The sequence below is a fragment of the Lontra canadensis genome, unplaced genomic scaffold (assembly GCF_010015895.1).
Source record: "Lontra canadensis isolate GAN:19392208 unplaced genomic scaffold, GSC_riverotter_1.0 scaffold113, whole genome shotgun sequence".
Classification (NCBI taxonomy): domain Eukaryota; kingdom Metazoa; phylum Chordata; class Mammalia; order Carnivora; family Mustelidae; genus Lontra; species Lontra canadensis.
This window is the reverse complement of record NW_022631107.1, coordinates 1,561,524-1,575,638: the sequence shown is the minus strand read 5'-3', so window position 1 is coordinate 1,575,638 and position 14,115 is coordinate 1,561,524. Positions and strand designations below refer to the sequence as shown.

Sequence of the window (14,115 nt, the reverse complement as noted above, 5' to 3'; positions counted from 1 at the left end):
TTTCTCAGTCTGTTCCTTTTTACCTAGGGAAATAGGCAACCTCTATACATTTGGTTTCTTTAGTGTAGCAAGCACCCTTGTTTATGTTCAGAACATTTATAGTCTCCCTTAAGAAAAAAACACCTAACAAGCTTCTTTGCTGATAGTGATGAAGAATTTATCAGAGACTAAAGCACAATTAACCTGCATTCCAAGTTGCTACTCAGAGCAGGAAATTCCAACTCCTAAAAACAAATGCTTACACTACCTAGTGTTGATATGAACACTAACCTCACTACACATCATGAACAAGAACTCCTCACTTGTTACCTCTTCTTTGAACTTAAGTTAAAATTATAAAACGGGGGGGCACCTTGGTGGCTCAGTGGGTTAAAGCCTCTGCCTTCGGCTCAGGTCATGATCCCAGGGTCCTCGGATCGATACAGGGCTCGATCCTGTATCAGGCTCTCTGCTTAGCGGGGGGCCTGCTTCCTCCTCTCTCTCTCTGCCTGCCTCTCTGCCTACTTGTGATCTCTCTCTCTGTCAAATAAATAAATAAAATCGTTAAAAAAACTTATAAAATGGTATGATGGCCTCATGTGAAACCCTAGTTGAGTTTACTTGTATTAATGAAACTATTGCTTCTTCTACATGGGAAGAGTCTAGCACCCAGTGAATGAATATGAATGAATGAATGAATGAATGACAAATCAAGAGACCAAGTAGACATCAGTCATTAGAAGGCAAAGTGGACATTTTTGTAAAATTGAATAATGAATCAGTTATTATAGGTAAACACATCACATATACTATTATGTCATAAAAATAAGGAAAGGAAAAGTGAATTGGGGGAGATTGGAGGAGGAGATGAACCATGAGAGACTGGACTCTGAGAAACAAACTGAAGGTTTTGGAAGGGAGGGAGGTGGTGGGATGGGTGAGCCTGGTGGTGGGTATTAAGGAGGGCCTGGATTGCATGAAGCACCGGGTGTGGTACATAAGCAATGAATCTTGGAACACTGAAAATTAAATTAAAAAAATAAAATAAAAAAATAAGTGCAATAATAGCTACTTTATTGAGTTGTAAGGCATGTGCAAATAGGTAATAAACAGTAACGATAGTTGAGCAGCAAGTGATAGTATTAAGTAAATAACATTTAGTTAAATAACATTTGGTTAAAGAACCCGTGAGCCACGCTGAAATTACCAAAACAGAAATAGGAAGAAAAATAACTGAGGCCCAAAGTTGGCAAAATGACACCTGTCTGAGGTGTCACTCCTTCACAGTCTCTCACTAAACTAGAGCCCAGTTGAGACTGCCACGTCCTTCCAGGACTTGAAACGAATTGTCTCATGCAGAAACACAGTTGCTTCTAGAAATATACAATGTTAAGAAAATATATCACATTATTTCTCTTTACACTTGGGTCTACTGAAAAAATCTTGCTCAAAACAGCAAAAAATTATCTTCTGTCATCACCACTGATACTAACAAATGTGCTGGTCTGAGTGGTGTAAAGTGAACAGAGCTGGGAAGCCCCTCAGCTCATCCCTTGCTCTCCCCTAGAATCTGGTAGCCAATCACATCATTTCCCAACTACAGCGCTTATTATCCTGGGCACACCTGCGTCATAGCATCCTATTCCCATCACACCAGGAGCCTCCACTCAGCTGGGGCCTCTGTTTGACTCCCTATCCCAGCTCCTGCCCAGACATCCCTCCCTCCTTCTCTCTCTCCAGGTCATCCTAATTTACCTCACCACTTCCATGGAAGCTTTTTTTTCCCATTTGACTTTCATGGCCCACTTCAACGGTGAGCTCAAGTTTACTGCAAGCCCACTGAACTCCAGTATTTCTACTTGCGAGCGTTTGTGCACAAGGAGTGTCTCACAGACTTCAGCGACCCTTACAGTACCTAGCACAGTGCTAGGGGATGATAGGTACTCAGTAAACTTGGTGCTAATGGATCATAGGTACTCAATAAAACTCTTATCTACCAAAGACACAGAAGTGCTCAACTGAGGTAAATTACCCCATGGATTCAATCCAAGGAATAGTTTGTATTAATTACCAACCTACTTAAGGCAAGAATGTTTTCTGGTCTTAATTATTTGGACTATTATTTTAATTGTCACTTCTCAATTAAAGACTCCACCATATGCTTGCAAAACACTGAGAGCTGAATTTTCACAAACAAGGTAAACTTAACAAACTATTCTCCAAGGTTAGTTTTCCAACAGCATTCTGAAAGGGATCACTGACGTCATCACACATAAAACTCTTAGGCTTCCAAATTTTGTGTTAGGTAGCTCTCACTAGGAATGCTCCAGATTCTCTGGTTTGAAATGTCAACATAATTACCTCAATCCTTCCTTCCCATCTCATTGTAAGAGATATCCAAAAGCAGTATGTAGGGGTTAAAATGTTTCCAAATAGCAAGACTGTTACTTTCCAGAAAAAGAACAAAAAAATAAAATAAAAAAAAAACCCAAAAAGCAAAACACCCGTATCACCAAAAGAATGTAAAATGTTTCCTTCGTGAGGGGTGAGGGGGATCTATTTTAAATTTACAACTGCTTTAAAAAAAAAAAAAAAAAGGCTTCAAGAACCCCCAAATTGAAGAATGTTGGATGAAAGACTGGCAGAGCCCCTTGGAGAGCTCCTGTGTGGCCCCTCCCTCCAAACCCGAGTTCTTAAAACACATTTCTTCTTTCAGCCTGCAAAACGCAGCCCTGCCCCAAATCATTCCCTTTAAAAAGCCCCCACCCTCGAGGAAACATTAATCTACTTTGCAAACATGCGTTCCAGTCTATGCTTTGCTGTTTTTTTTTCAATTCCTTTCCTCCCCACCCCCACTTTTTTTTTTTTTTTTTGTACCTTGAGACAAATGTTTTTTTCCCCCAGAGTTGAAAGCTGTCCAAAAACAGGACCACACACGCCGCCGCCTCCGCAGGCCCGCGCTGCGCCCGCCCCCCGCCCTCCCCAGCGCGGCGGCCGCGGCCGCCGGGGGCGCGCACACTCCTTCCAGCCGGAGGGGTGGCCTCTCTCTGCACCCCCCCTTCTTTCTCTTTGGACGCGGTGGGTGGGGGTTGGGGGGAGGGAAGGACGCCGAGGACGAGCGCCGGGAGCCGAGAGGCCTTCCCCCAACAGCGTCTCGGGCGCAGCAGAGGCGAGCGGCGGCGCCGGCAGGCCCCGGGGACCCCCGGGCGCGCGGAGTGGTCCGGCCCGCGGAGGGGCCCCGCGCCCCCGCCGGCCCGCCCTCGCCACTCTCTCCCACAACACCTAGCAAAACGCAGCGCCCCGAGTAGATTACAGCGCGGCCTTTGTCGGGCGGGCCTGGCTCCCGGCCAGGCGCCCAAACAATAAACAATTCCCCCTGGTGCGGGCAGGGGGTTCTCGCTGGCCACAGAAAGGCTCTAGGTGTATGCTGGCAAATATCTTTATCAGTTGGAAGGAGGAAGGGAAAGGGGCCCGGGCTGGGGGGACGAGAAGGCGCAGCGGCGGGCGCTGGGTCTCTTACCTTCCACCCACAGCTCCTCCACGTTGGTCTCGAGATTAGCTGCCTTTAATCCAACAGCGAAGGCCCCAAATATGAGGAGGCCCACAACCAAGAACTTGCCGCAGTTTTTTTGAATGTAACAACCCAGTTTAAATAAGAGTCTCTGAAACTTCGCTCTCAGCCACAGCGGCGCTTTCCGGCCAGTAGCTTTCCCCTGAGGATGAAGCAGAAGGGAGGAGTGAGCGCTGGGGAGTCGCTGCCCGCGCGCCCACGCCCGCTTGCGCGCACCCGCCCGCGGATCCCGCGACAGCCGTGGGGAGGAGGGGTTGCCCTCGGGCCTGGATCCCAGGCCGGCCCGGGGTAACGCGAGCGGCGTGGGGAGGCCTGGCCGTAAATCAAAGTCGGGATGCAGCGTGGGAGCTGCACCTTGGCGACAGCAGGGGCGCCCCCACGCACGACCCGCGTAGCCTCCCCGAAGGTGTCTTGGGGGCACCGGGGAGAAGGGCTGCAAGAACAGAGGGAAAGGGAAGCCAAGGCAAACAGGAGAGAAGTCACTCAACAGAGGCAATCTTCACACGGGAGCTGGGAAGAGAGGGGCTGCGGAATCTCTGCGTTGGAGCCCACCATTTACGAACCAGCAAACCACGGGTCGCTTCCCCGCAAGTCGAGGGCCATCCCTCACCCCTCTCCGGGTGCCCCCGCAGGGAAGGGGGCTGGGGGACTAGCTCGCTCTGTGAACAATGTATTGCGGGCTTCCCGACCCTGACCCCCGCCCGGCGTGGTAGTAAGTGGGGATCCACGTGGTGAGCGCGGCCGCCGGAGCTCACTCGCGACGCATTTCCAAAGCGTTGGGAGACGCTGTGTGAGCTGAATTAGGAAGTGGGGCAGCCATCTGTAACTTACGACAATATTTGTGATCGGAAGAGGGCGGCCACATGGATCTTTCCCTCCTCTCCCTTCCCATCTGGTTAAACGTAAAAAGTAGCCAAGTGCACAGGGGAAGGGCCCAGGCCGGCGCAGGCGGGGGTCCTGGCTGGGCTGTGGCTGCTCCCGGCGGCGGTGTTTCCCCGGCGCTGGCCGCTGCCCCGGCGGGCCCCCGTCTGGGTGCTCGCCTTCCCCGGATTCCACACATTTCAGCGAGCCTCGTAAACACAATGAACCCGGCCGCTTGGCAGACCGGCACCGCGGATTTAAGGTGGCAATTTGTTTACAACTTTCCCTTTCCCCCCAGGCTCTGAGAAGAGGTGGCTCAAAAACTAAAAAGGAAGACGGGAGATGCCCTCTTCCAAGGATAATTTTTAAGGGGGCCGAGATTTCTTGCTCAACAAAAGCAAAACCCTCTGCCAAAAAAGGAAACCACCTTTATTTCGGCTCCCTCCCCCCCTCCTCTCTCCGCCTCCCTCCACTCCGCCTCCCCCTCCAAGATGTTAAGAAATGTGGCAGCATTACAGGGGTTTAGGTTGCAAATAGGGGCAGGGGCGCGGGAGCAGGGGTCTCTGGGGTTGGGGGCACTGGGCAGTGCCGCGCTGTGGCCGCCCTCGAGGTGGTCCACTGTGGACCGCTTTCCAGTGCTCCGGAAAAGGCATGCCGGGGAGGGCGCGTACACACGCGTACACACACACACACACACACACATACACACACACCCTCCACCCCCTGCGGACCTCAGACAGCCCTTTCCTCCGAGGACTGGAGGGAGGGTTTGAATTTTTCAATCCCCACTTGTCTGCCTCTTTTCCTGGAGAGGTGTGTGTGAGTGCTAGCGTGCGTGCGTGCGCGCGTGCGTGTGTGTGTGTGTGTGTGTGTGGCGGGGGTGATCCCAAAGAGGAAGAGGAGGGAAGAGTGGGAGGAGAGGAGAAGAGTCTGAAATGCACCTTGGAAATCTGCTCCAGAGCGAAGGCGGCGTCGCAGTAGCTGGGCCGGTGCAGATAGTCCCGGTCCAGCGCGGCGTTGCAGCGCAGCCCCCGGGTCCGTCTGCGCCTCCCGCCGCCAGCCGGCCGACCCGGGGCCCCGCTGCAGCTGCCGCCGCCGCCGCGGTCCTGGGGCTCGGCGGCGTTACCAGCCGAGGCCATGTTGCCGCCGCCGCCGCCGCCGCCGCCGCCGCGGGAACCGAGGCTTCCCGGGCGGCCCGGCGCGCTGCTGCCGCCGCTGCGGGCTCCCGGAGCGCCCGGGCGCTCGGCTGGCGAGGACGCTGCTGGCCGCCGGCAGTTCGGGCTGGGGCTCCGGTTGACAGACCTGCTGCTGTTGCTGCTGCTGCCGCTGCTGCTGCTGCTCACACGGCGGGCGCTGCTGCCGCTGCGGCCGCAGCCGCTGCCGGGGAGTCAAACCCTGCGCCTTCCATTGCCACATTGCGCGGGGGTCCCGAGGTCTCTGTGGCCGCCGCTGCCCACATCCAGTTCTCGGGAGGGCGAGAGCCGGCGCGCGGAGCCAGCCTGTCCTTCGGACGCTCGCGCGGCGCTCCTCGAGATCCCCAACTCCCCCTACCCGCCCCCCGCCCCGCGCCGCGACCCCTTCACTGCAGAAAGCGCCAGCAAATCCCCGCCGCTCCCGCCGGCCTCGCCGGCTCCCTCGGCGCCTCCCGGGTCGCTCGAGCGGCCGCGGAGGGTAAGCGCAGAGCCACCGCCGCGGGGTCCGTGGGTGCCCAGTGGGTCTCAGCGCTGCCGGGCCGGGGCAGCCGCCGCCGCCGCTCCTGTCGCGGCGGCTGCTGCTGGCGGTGGCGGCTCCTGAAGCTGCTGCTCGGGCTGCTCGGGCTCTGGCTGCTGGGTTCGCGGTGGCTGTTCGGTCCCGGACTCTGCTTTCTTGTGCTCCTCGCCGACCCGCTGGACCATTCTGCCCCAGTGCAGCGCGCCTCACTCGCTCCCGGGACTTGGGGACTCCGCTCTGTGTGTGTGCAGCGGGCAGCGGCCGCAGCAGCTCCTTGATTCAATAGATGAGATGGAAGAAGAAAAAAAAGAACTCTCTCCATTTGGAGAAAGAGGAGGAGGAGGGGAGGGGGTGGAGGGGGAGAGACCGAGCGAAAGAGAAAAAGGCTGGAGCTCCCGCCCCCGGGGCTGTCAGATGGCTTGGGTTTCTGCGACGCGATTGGCTCGCGGAGGGCAGAAATTACTCAGCAAACATGACTATTATTAGCTGCTTAGCAACAGCTCACCAAAGTAGAGAGACCACCCAGGTAGGCAACCCCAGTGTGTGCATCCCCGGCTTCGGGGGGAGCCTCCGAGAGCGCCAACCTTCTCGCATGCAATACTTCCATTAAGGAATGCTCCCCCCTCCCTTTTCTTTCTTATTCTTTTTCTTTTCAACAGTGTCTTCTTTTTGTAAGATGCCTTTTGCGCGCGCACGCACACTCACACACACACATACACCCACGAGCATTTGCCTCGCGATAGACACGGGGGGAAATGTAATATTTTTTTAAGCGCTTAAACAATTTCTGAAATTCCTCAAAGAAAACCCTTTCAGAGGCACCTTGGCCTCAAGCTGCAGCAAATACTGGGAGGTCCGGCTTGAATTCCCAGGCCTGCACCAATAATGACAGGGTGGTGGATAGGGCGGCAGTGTGTGCCAGATTTTTTTTTTTTTCTCCTCTCTTTTCTTTTCTAACTAAAGAGAAGACTTAGGCTCTCGCAGGGAACAACGCCTCGCATTAAGATAAACAAAATGGAAAGTTAAAGAGGAGAGTAAGGACGTTGGGAAAAGCCACCCTTTCTTAAAATCCTCCCCCCACCCCACCCCAAAACCCAAGGCAGCACAGTCCCCGTTTGAAGGAGTCAGTTTTTTAAAAATGTGGAATCCAGACACCGAAGCAATCTTGTGGAGGCAGAGGCGTTTTTATTTGAATCTTTAATGTGACATATGTAAAAGAGAAACAACAGAATCCTTTTAACAACCAGGAGCAACGGAATTGTTTCATTGAGAAAGAGAAAAAAGTTTCCCTGACTATTCGGGGTTCATTTGGACTCCCCCTTTTCTTACCCGTATGTCCTTGTTTAAATTATTTAAAGTCCGTTTTAAACGTTTTTTTCCCCCAAACTGGTACACATCCTGTTATATTTAATAATAGCGTGACGTTGGGGAGAATAAAGGCTTTGATGTTGGATTCATTCGAAACAAATTGTGCGCTGATTGCGAGGACTTGTCAGCACACTGCGGCCAGTGTCACCGAGACATCCCGGGGATTCGCTTCCCGTTGGGGAAGAAAACACGCGACCCTCTGAAGTGGATCCTGCGGCCAGAGACAAATTAAACTACCTACATAGTTCCGCTTTTTATTTAAAAATGTAATTTTTGAAGAGCGTAATTTGTTTTTCTTGTTTGAAAGTTATGAAATCCTCCCTGAGATAGGGACCAGACCCACAAACTCTCGATTCTGCTTCATTTTACTATTTTTCCCTTTCTTTTTTCAAAACGTGGTTGAACTGCAGAGGGGGACCCGCGCAGTTAGAAGCCGACTGCAGCCGGGAAATGGGGCAGTGTGGCTTTAAGATGCACACGGTGTGTGTTCATTGAAAAAAAAAGAAGAAAGAAAGGAAAGGAAAGAAAGAAACCCAGATGGAGGGAAAGGGGGAGGAGCGGGGGGAGAAGGCGGAGCCCACGCGACCACGTGACCCAGGGCCGGGCCTGGGCTGCGCGCGCTGGGCAGCCAGCAGGCCTGAGCGCGCGCGCGTGCGTCCGCCTGCGCGCGCACCCGAACTCCGGGACTCCCCGCGCGGCCCAGGCGGAGCAGGTAGGGAAGTCGGTGCGCTTGGCTCGTGCTGGGCGGACTCCAAGTCTCCAGCGCGGCCTCCCGGGAGGCCAGACGAGGCTCGCACCCCGCCGGCGCGGACGGACGTGCCGGACGCGCCGTAGTACATTCCTGAAGGCGGTCCGGCCCCTTTACGTTGCCCAATGTCCGCGCGGCCTCCCCGCTGCCGGCCAATGGCCGAGCGCACGGGTCCCTTCCCCTTCAGCTGCCGGGTGTCCGCGGCCCCGGCCGGGAGGGGAATGCAGCGGGGCGCGCAGGCCACCGGGGCAGCCCACGCGGCTCTCTCGGGGGGCTGGTCGGCAGCCCTCCCCGCCCTCTTCCTTCCTCTTTGGCGGTTCCCCCTCCCTCCTTCTTTCCCTCTCCCCTTTCTCCTTCCTCTTTCACCCCTTTCTCCTTCCTCTCTCTCCAGCCTCACCACCTTCCTTCTAGCTTTTTCCTCCCTCCTGGTTTCGTGGGAGGCCCTGTCTCCTGAATTCCAAACCAGCGGAATGTGTGCGGTACCCCGGGCGGGGAAGGGTGTCCCGTAGGATAGAGACAAAGACAGCAAAGTGTCTGAGGGTGTTTAAGAGATCAAGAGGAGGACCGGAGTACCGGGCCAGCGCGGAAATTCAAAACTCAAAACTCCGGAGGAGCACGTGATTGTGTGCGCCGCTCTGGGAGGGCTGTTAAAATCCAGAAGCGAAGGCAAGGACCGTGCAATTAAAATGACACATTAATAAATAACATCGCAAGAGGATGGGGCTCGACACGTAGCAAGTTTAATCTTGAAGCGATATCCTGATTTTTGTTATGTTTGCTAAAGAACATAAAGTAGGAAAGGAGATTTATTCCAATTTTTCTTACTGAGTGGTTCTGCAGACGTTTCAAGTCAAAGTATTACATGCTTGCCGCTGGAAATTATTTTTTGGAGAGTTGGGGGTTGTACCCCTAGTTTTACGTGTCAGTCTGTTTGTATTTACATCGTGCTGTATATAGCAAGGTAATCATGTTAGTCATAGGTTGCTACGTTTGTCTCTTCAAATTCCTTTGCAGCATTTTAGACCAAAACATTAGTTGTGCCTCCCAGTCTTTTATTTACAGCAATTTCAGTTTAGCTGCTTGGATTATGGAATTCTAAAATGAAATTATAGGCTGTGTACTCATCATGGTTCCTTATTACTCTCTGCACGCAGCTGCATATCCTCTTGTGCTGACTGCTGCTACGTGTGCACCATTTCAGTGGCAAAGCCTTTTCCACTCGGGCTCATTTTCCTTAGTTTGACTTAATTCCTAAACGTTTGGAACATTGATCTCCCGGGTTCTCAGCGCCCTCAGCCTCCTCACCCGCTGTTTGATAGGTTAACTTTTCAGCATCTCAGACAATAGTCCCGGCCTGTAAATTCTACCGATCTGTTCCAGGACGCAGTCCCCAGCCTGGGCTCTAACAAGCGCTATCTTAATCTCCCCACCCCCACCCGCCGCTTCCCCTGTGGTCTGCTTTTTTCATACACAGAGATGAATTACTTTGAGGATCTAATTGGCCTTGTTTCTGTAACGTTTTAAGAAAGGGAAGAGGAGCCAGTGTAAAAGCCTGCTCGACTTGGGTGGTCAGGGCTGAGGCTGCCCCCAATTTGCCTCATTGCTGATGCATGCGAGTGCGACATTCCCAGCGATAATGTTGTTCCTAATCAATCTGCCCTTATTTACATTTGTAAGCGTTGCCGGCTTTAATATGCATGCCCTGTGCAGGGGACCGCTGCGCCACACCGGGTTTGTTAACTTCAACTAACCATAAGAATGCTCCAGACCTGAGATGAGGCTGGCTGGAGGAGCCAGGCCTGTGAAGGTGTCTGCTGGGAAGACAGTCCCTTTACTGGCCAGTCTGCAGCATGGCTCCCCTCCTGAGAGTTACCAAATAAGCGAGAGCTTGGGGCCTTTTCAACCGGTAGGAGTTGCTGGCCCTCTTTGGAGCAACCCTTGAGTGTTCCGTTTCCCCTTTCCAAGTAGAGGGGAATGCATCATCTCAATGCATCACTTGTCACTTAGGTCTTCCCACCATGCTCCAAGACTTCATAGGACTCTGTAGTTTTCAGATTTCCTTAAACTTTTAAAATATGAATATGAAAAATATTTCCCCTTCTCTGCTCCAATACTTAAAATATCTGGCCATACCACACACATCTCAAAAATGACATCGGATTATCCGAGTGATAACATTGAAATGAAACATCTGCCTTTTGTATTTGGACATTCCAATGATAAGCAGTTGTGGGAGCTGGACTTGGTTGACTAATGAGAAACCATTGTGAGATTTCACTTTTCACTGGTTTCTCAGATCCAGCTAAATGGATCTTTAAAATCTAGTGTAATTTAGCTACTTTTTGCAAAGTTGAAATGAATAAACAGGTTAATGTATTCTGGTAAATTGACCTTTGGGCATTGTTATAATTTTGCCCGAGTTTAATATTCTTTTCCACAAATGCAAAGAATTGCAAATGTCACATTAAGTCCCACAGTGTGCCTGTTGAGTGTGCCTGGGATGGGGAGAGGAACTGGGGATTTGATGTAATAGTCTATTTCTGGGTGGGGAGCCCAGGGTAGAGGATATGAGTGATGGACCAGAGCCTGAGTGGTTGAAAGCAGGTACTTTGGATAAGGAGTCTAGACTTAGTTCCAGCCAGTATGCCACTATCCACCACATTTTCTTGGCTCTCTAAGAATGCCTTATTATTTTCTCATTGGCAGCTTTTGTATTTACTTAAAAGGTGATGGTAGAAAATGAGTCTAAAAGGTTTCAGGGGGGCGGGGGAAAAAAGATTCAGCAGCCACAGAATGAGAAACCCCTGAGCATGACTCCCCTCCCCTTTCCCTTCTACCTTCTGTTTCCTCCCCCTATTCCCTCCTCCCCAGGACTGGAGGAAAGGGAACAGCTCTAGCCAACTTGTCAAAATAATGCTGCTAATTACCCCTGATCTCCTTTAATGGGAAGCTGCTCCCAATTCCACAATGGAGTAAATGAGGGGTCTACAGCACAAACTCAGGAGCACTGGCATTTTTTGAGCCTGCAGTGAGCTTGGGATGGGGCAGAGGGTGGCAGAGGAGAGATGTCCTGAGAAGGTCCCAGAAATCCCCACATTTATTACTCCAGGTTCAAATACTAGCTTGGAAAGGGGAATTAGACTTTATGCGGTGCCAAAGCTTTTGGTCACCAACTACAGAGAAAATGTTTAGAGCCTAGAGTGAACTTGATAGAAAACATAGCATTGATCCTTGTAACGATTTCCCCCCTTCTCAAATATCTTCTTAGCCACATTACTCCAGTGGGTAGAGATGTAGTCTAGAAAGACCCAGACTCTGAACATTTTTTTTCTCCCATCTCTCTCTTGCCTCATCTCTATCTCCCCATCTAATATATCTATATCAAGCTTTGCATTTGGCAGAAGGCACACCATTCATTTCAGTGATCTCTGCCATTGGGTCTTGCATGAAAAAGAAGCTGAGCAACATGATCCCTTTGACCCACTGCTGGAGCAACAAATTTATTAGAGATATAGGCATGAGAAATGAAAGGGAAGTAAAACAATTCCAGCTTATTGTGTGTCTTTCTTTCATACTGCTAATCCGGTTTACACATCACGCCTACATGTCTCAATAGGGCTTTATACACTGTGGCAGAGGCGGGAGAAAATAAAAGGTGTGTGTGTGTGAGAGAGAGGGAGAGAAGAGAGGAATGAGGATAAAAACAGGGAAGACAGATATTTTAATCCATATTGAATTGCTTCATCAGTTTTTCTATCTGTAGAAAGTTGAAGACAATTTATAAAAACAGTCTTTTTCCCCCCTACAAAATAAATCCAAATGGTGTGAACTTCTGTTGAAATAGCTTGTTAGATTAGGACTAGATTATAACCAGAAACTAGATAGACTTCTCACAGTGAGTTCGAAATGAAGCTAATACCCCAAATTGAGAATGGGCCTATTGGTGTCCACCTTACTTCAGCATTTTAATATAAAAGATCTTGGACTCAAAGGCATTTTACACCCTTGTGGAAGAAAGCTGGGTGACAGCTGGAACACACACAAACTCACAATTGAAAGCCCCTTGTTTTACAACATGGGGGCACAATGCACCTGAGGCAACGATTTATCCTGAGGTACCACCCAGAAATAATAAGTTACAGTAACAAAGGATGACACCAAAAAGCATTGTCTTTCTTTGTGAAGGCAATTAATTGCATGTTGAACTACTGGCAGGAAAAAAAAAATTGAACACAAAGAATGCTGAAAAAGGACTATTGTAGTTTAAGACCTCAGTTATACAATTATTAAATATTTAGGGCCGCCCATTGTGGGTCTTTTTAATGTCTGGTTCTTTTAGATTTCCCCTCCCCAGGGAGGAAGGAGGGATAAAAATGAAGAAGACAGTCTTCTCTCCCAGGTCTAGAAAAGAGAGGTCTCTCTGGGTGTCTTCCACAGACAACAATCCATATGGTTCTTCTTAGGTGTTGGAAACTGAGATCTGAAAACTTTGGACTGACTGCTCATTCACACACTAGGCGTCATTGTTAACACGGACTAAAATATCTGCAGGCATAGCATGTCATCCCAGAGGTACAGTCTCTGGAAGTCCTGTGGGCCCCGGGTTGGCATCGGGTCTAAAGGGGTGTGAGTCAGCCCGCCCCACCTCAGGGCTCCCCTGAGGCCACACTCAGCACCAGCTAGCCGCCGACCTCTTTAATGGGTGGCAGGCACCAGAAGGCTTGGTGTGCCGTGGGAGCAAGCGCCAACACGTACCTCTCTCCCACCCGTGGCCCCTTCCTGAACTGAGAAAAGCAGCCCTGGCCTTTTTACCCACCAACGGCGGCGGGGGCGGGGGGCATGTGTGCGCTCCGGGTTTCTAAGGTGCTGCTCGGCTAGCCCCGGGTATCGCCCTGAGGCGTGCGGATGCGGGAGCGTGCGCCGGTGGCCTCCTGCAGGTCTCCACGAGCGCCACCGAGACGAGAGGGCTGGCTCCGGTGCGCGCGCGCCCTCGGCCCCCACCCTCCCCCCAGCGCTGTCACTCTCCGCACCAGCCCTTCCGACCCAGCTCTGCCTCCGCTGGCGAGTCGGGAGCCACCAGCAGGCTGAGGAGCGGAAGCCAAGGTGGCGACCCTTTCAAGCGTGAAAATTGGATCCCAGGCGACCCCCTCCGTGAGAACTCCCCCCGGAGCCGTTCCCCGGCCCGGCCCGCCGCTGTCGGCCCCCTCCCCGCCCCGCGGGGCCGGCCTCGAGGGGCGGGGGCCCGCGGCGAGCGAGCGAGCGCGGAGACGCGGGCCGGCGCTCCCGCGCCCCGGCGGCGCAGCCCACCCAGTCCCGCGGCCCCGGCGCGCCCGCCCCTCCCGCCGGACCCTCCGTCCGCCGCGCTGGGCGCCCGGCCCCGCAAACCCCGCGGCCCCGGGGCGCACGCGGCGCGAGGGCGAGGCGGCGGCGGCCGCGCCGGCTGCACTCACCATAGCCGGCCGTCAAGCCCTGCCCGGAGCGCGGGTGCCGATGGCGCGGACGCTGGGCTTGGGTTTCACATCAATTCCTTTTTTGCCCTCGCCCCCCTCTCCTGGTGCTCCGCTGCTCCGTCTTCTCCCCGTCTTCCCTCGTCTCCCCCTAGCCTTGTCGCTGCGGGTTTCTTTGTCCTCCCTGTCGTCGTCTTTTTCTCCGTCTTCGTCTTCGTCTTCTCCTCCTCCTCCTCCGTCTTTACAAAAGGAACGGAAAGTGTAAAAACCCCGGCGCGCTGGGCCGCCGGAGGCTTTCGGCGGAGTGCAGCGCGGACTCACAATTACAAGCCTGTTTCTATTAAGCAGTTCCATGGCCCTCGGCGTGGGTGGTCTGCCGCGCCATAGGCAGGACCTGTCAGGGTCACGTGACAGATCCGAAAACTTTACCC

The 14,115-nt window shown here is 52.7% G+C and overlaps 1 protein-coding gene across 3 annotated transcripts in view; it reads right to left on the bottom strand.

The window, feature by feature from the left end:
* PTCH1 (patched 1) overlaps positions 1–13,746 on the bottom strand; it is a 68,164-nt gene extending 54,418 nt beyond the window's left edge. Inside the window, exons 1-2 of one of the 3 annotated variants that reach the window (XM_032840519.1) lie at positions 13,688–13,746; positions 3,500–3,692 (exon numbers count right to left, since the gene is read on the bottom strand). In XM_032840519.1, the coding sequence (XP_032696410.1) occupies positions 3,500–3,692; positions 13,688–13,690 (196 nt within the window). In that variant the 5' untranslated portion in view covers positions 13,691–13,746. Of the gene's footprint in view, positions 1–3,499; positions 3,693–4,381; positions 4,607–5,352; positions 6,478–13,687 lie in introns of those variants that run through there. The other 2 variants (XM_032840518.1, XM_032840520.1) reach the window with 2 other exon arrangements.
* Positions 13,747–14,115: the final 369 nt, after the last annotated feature.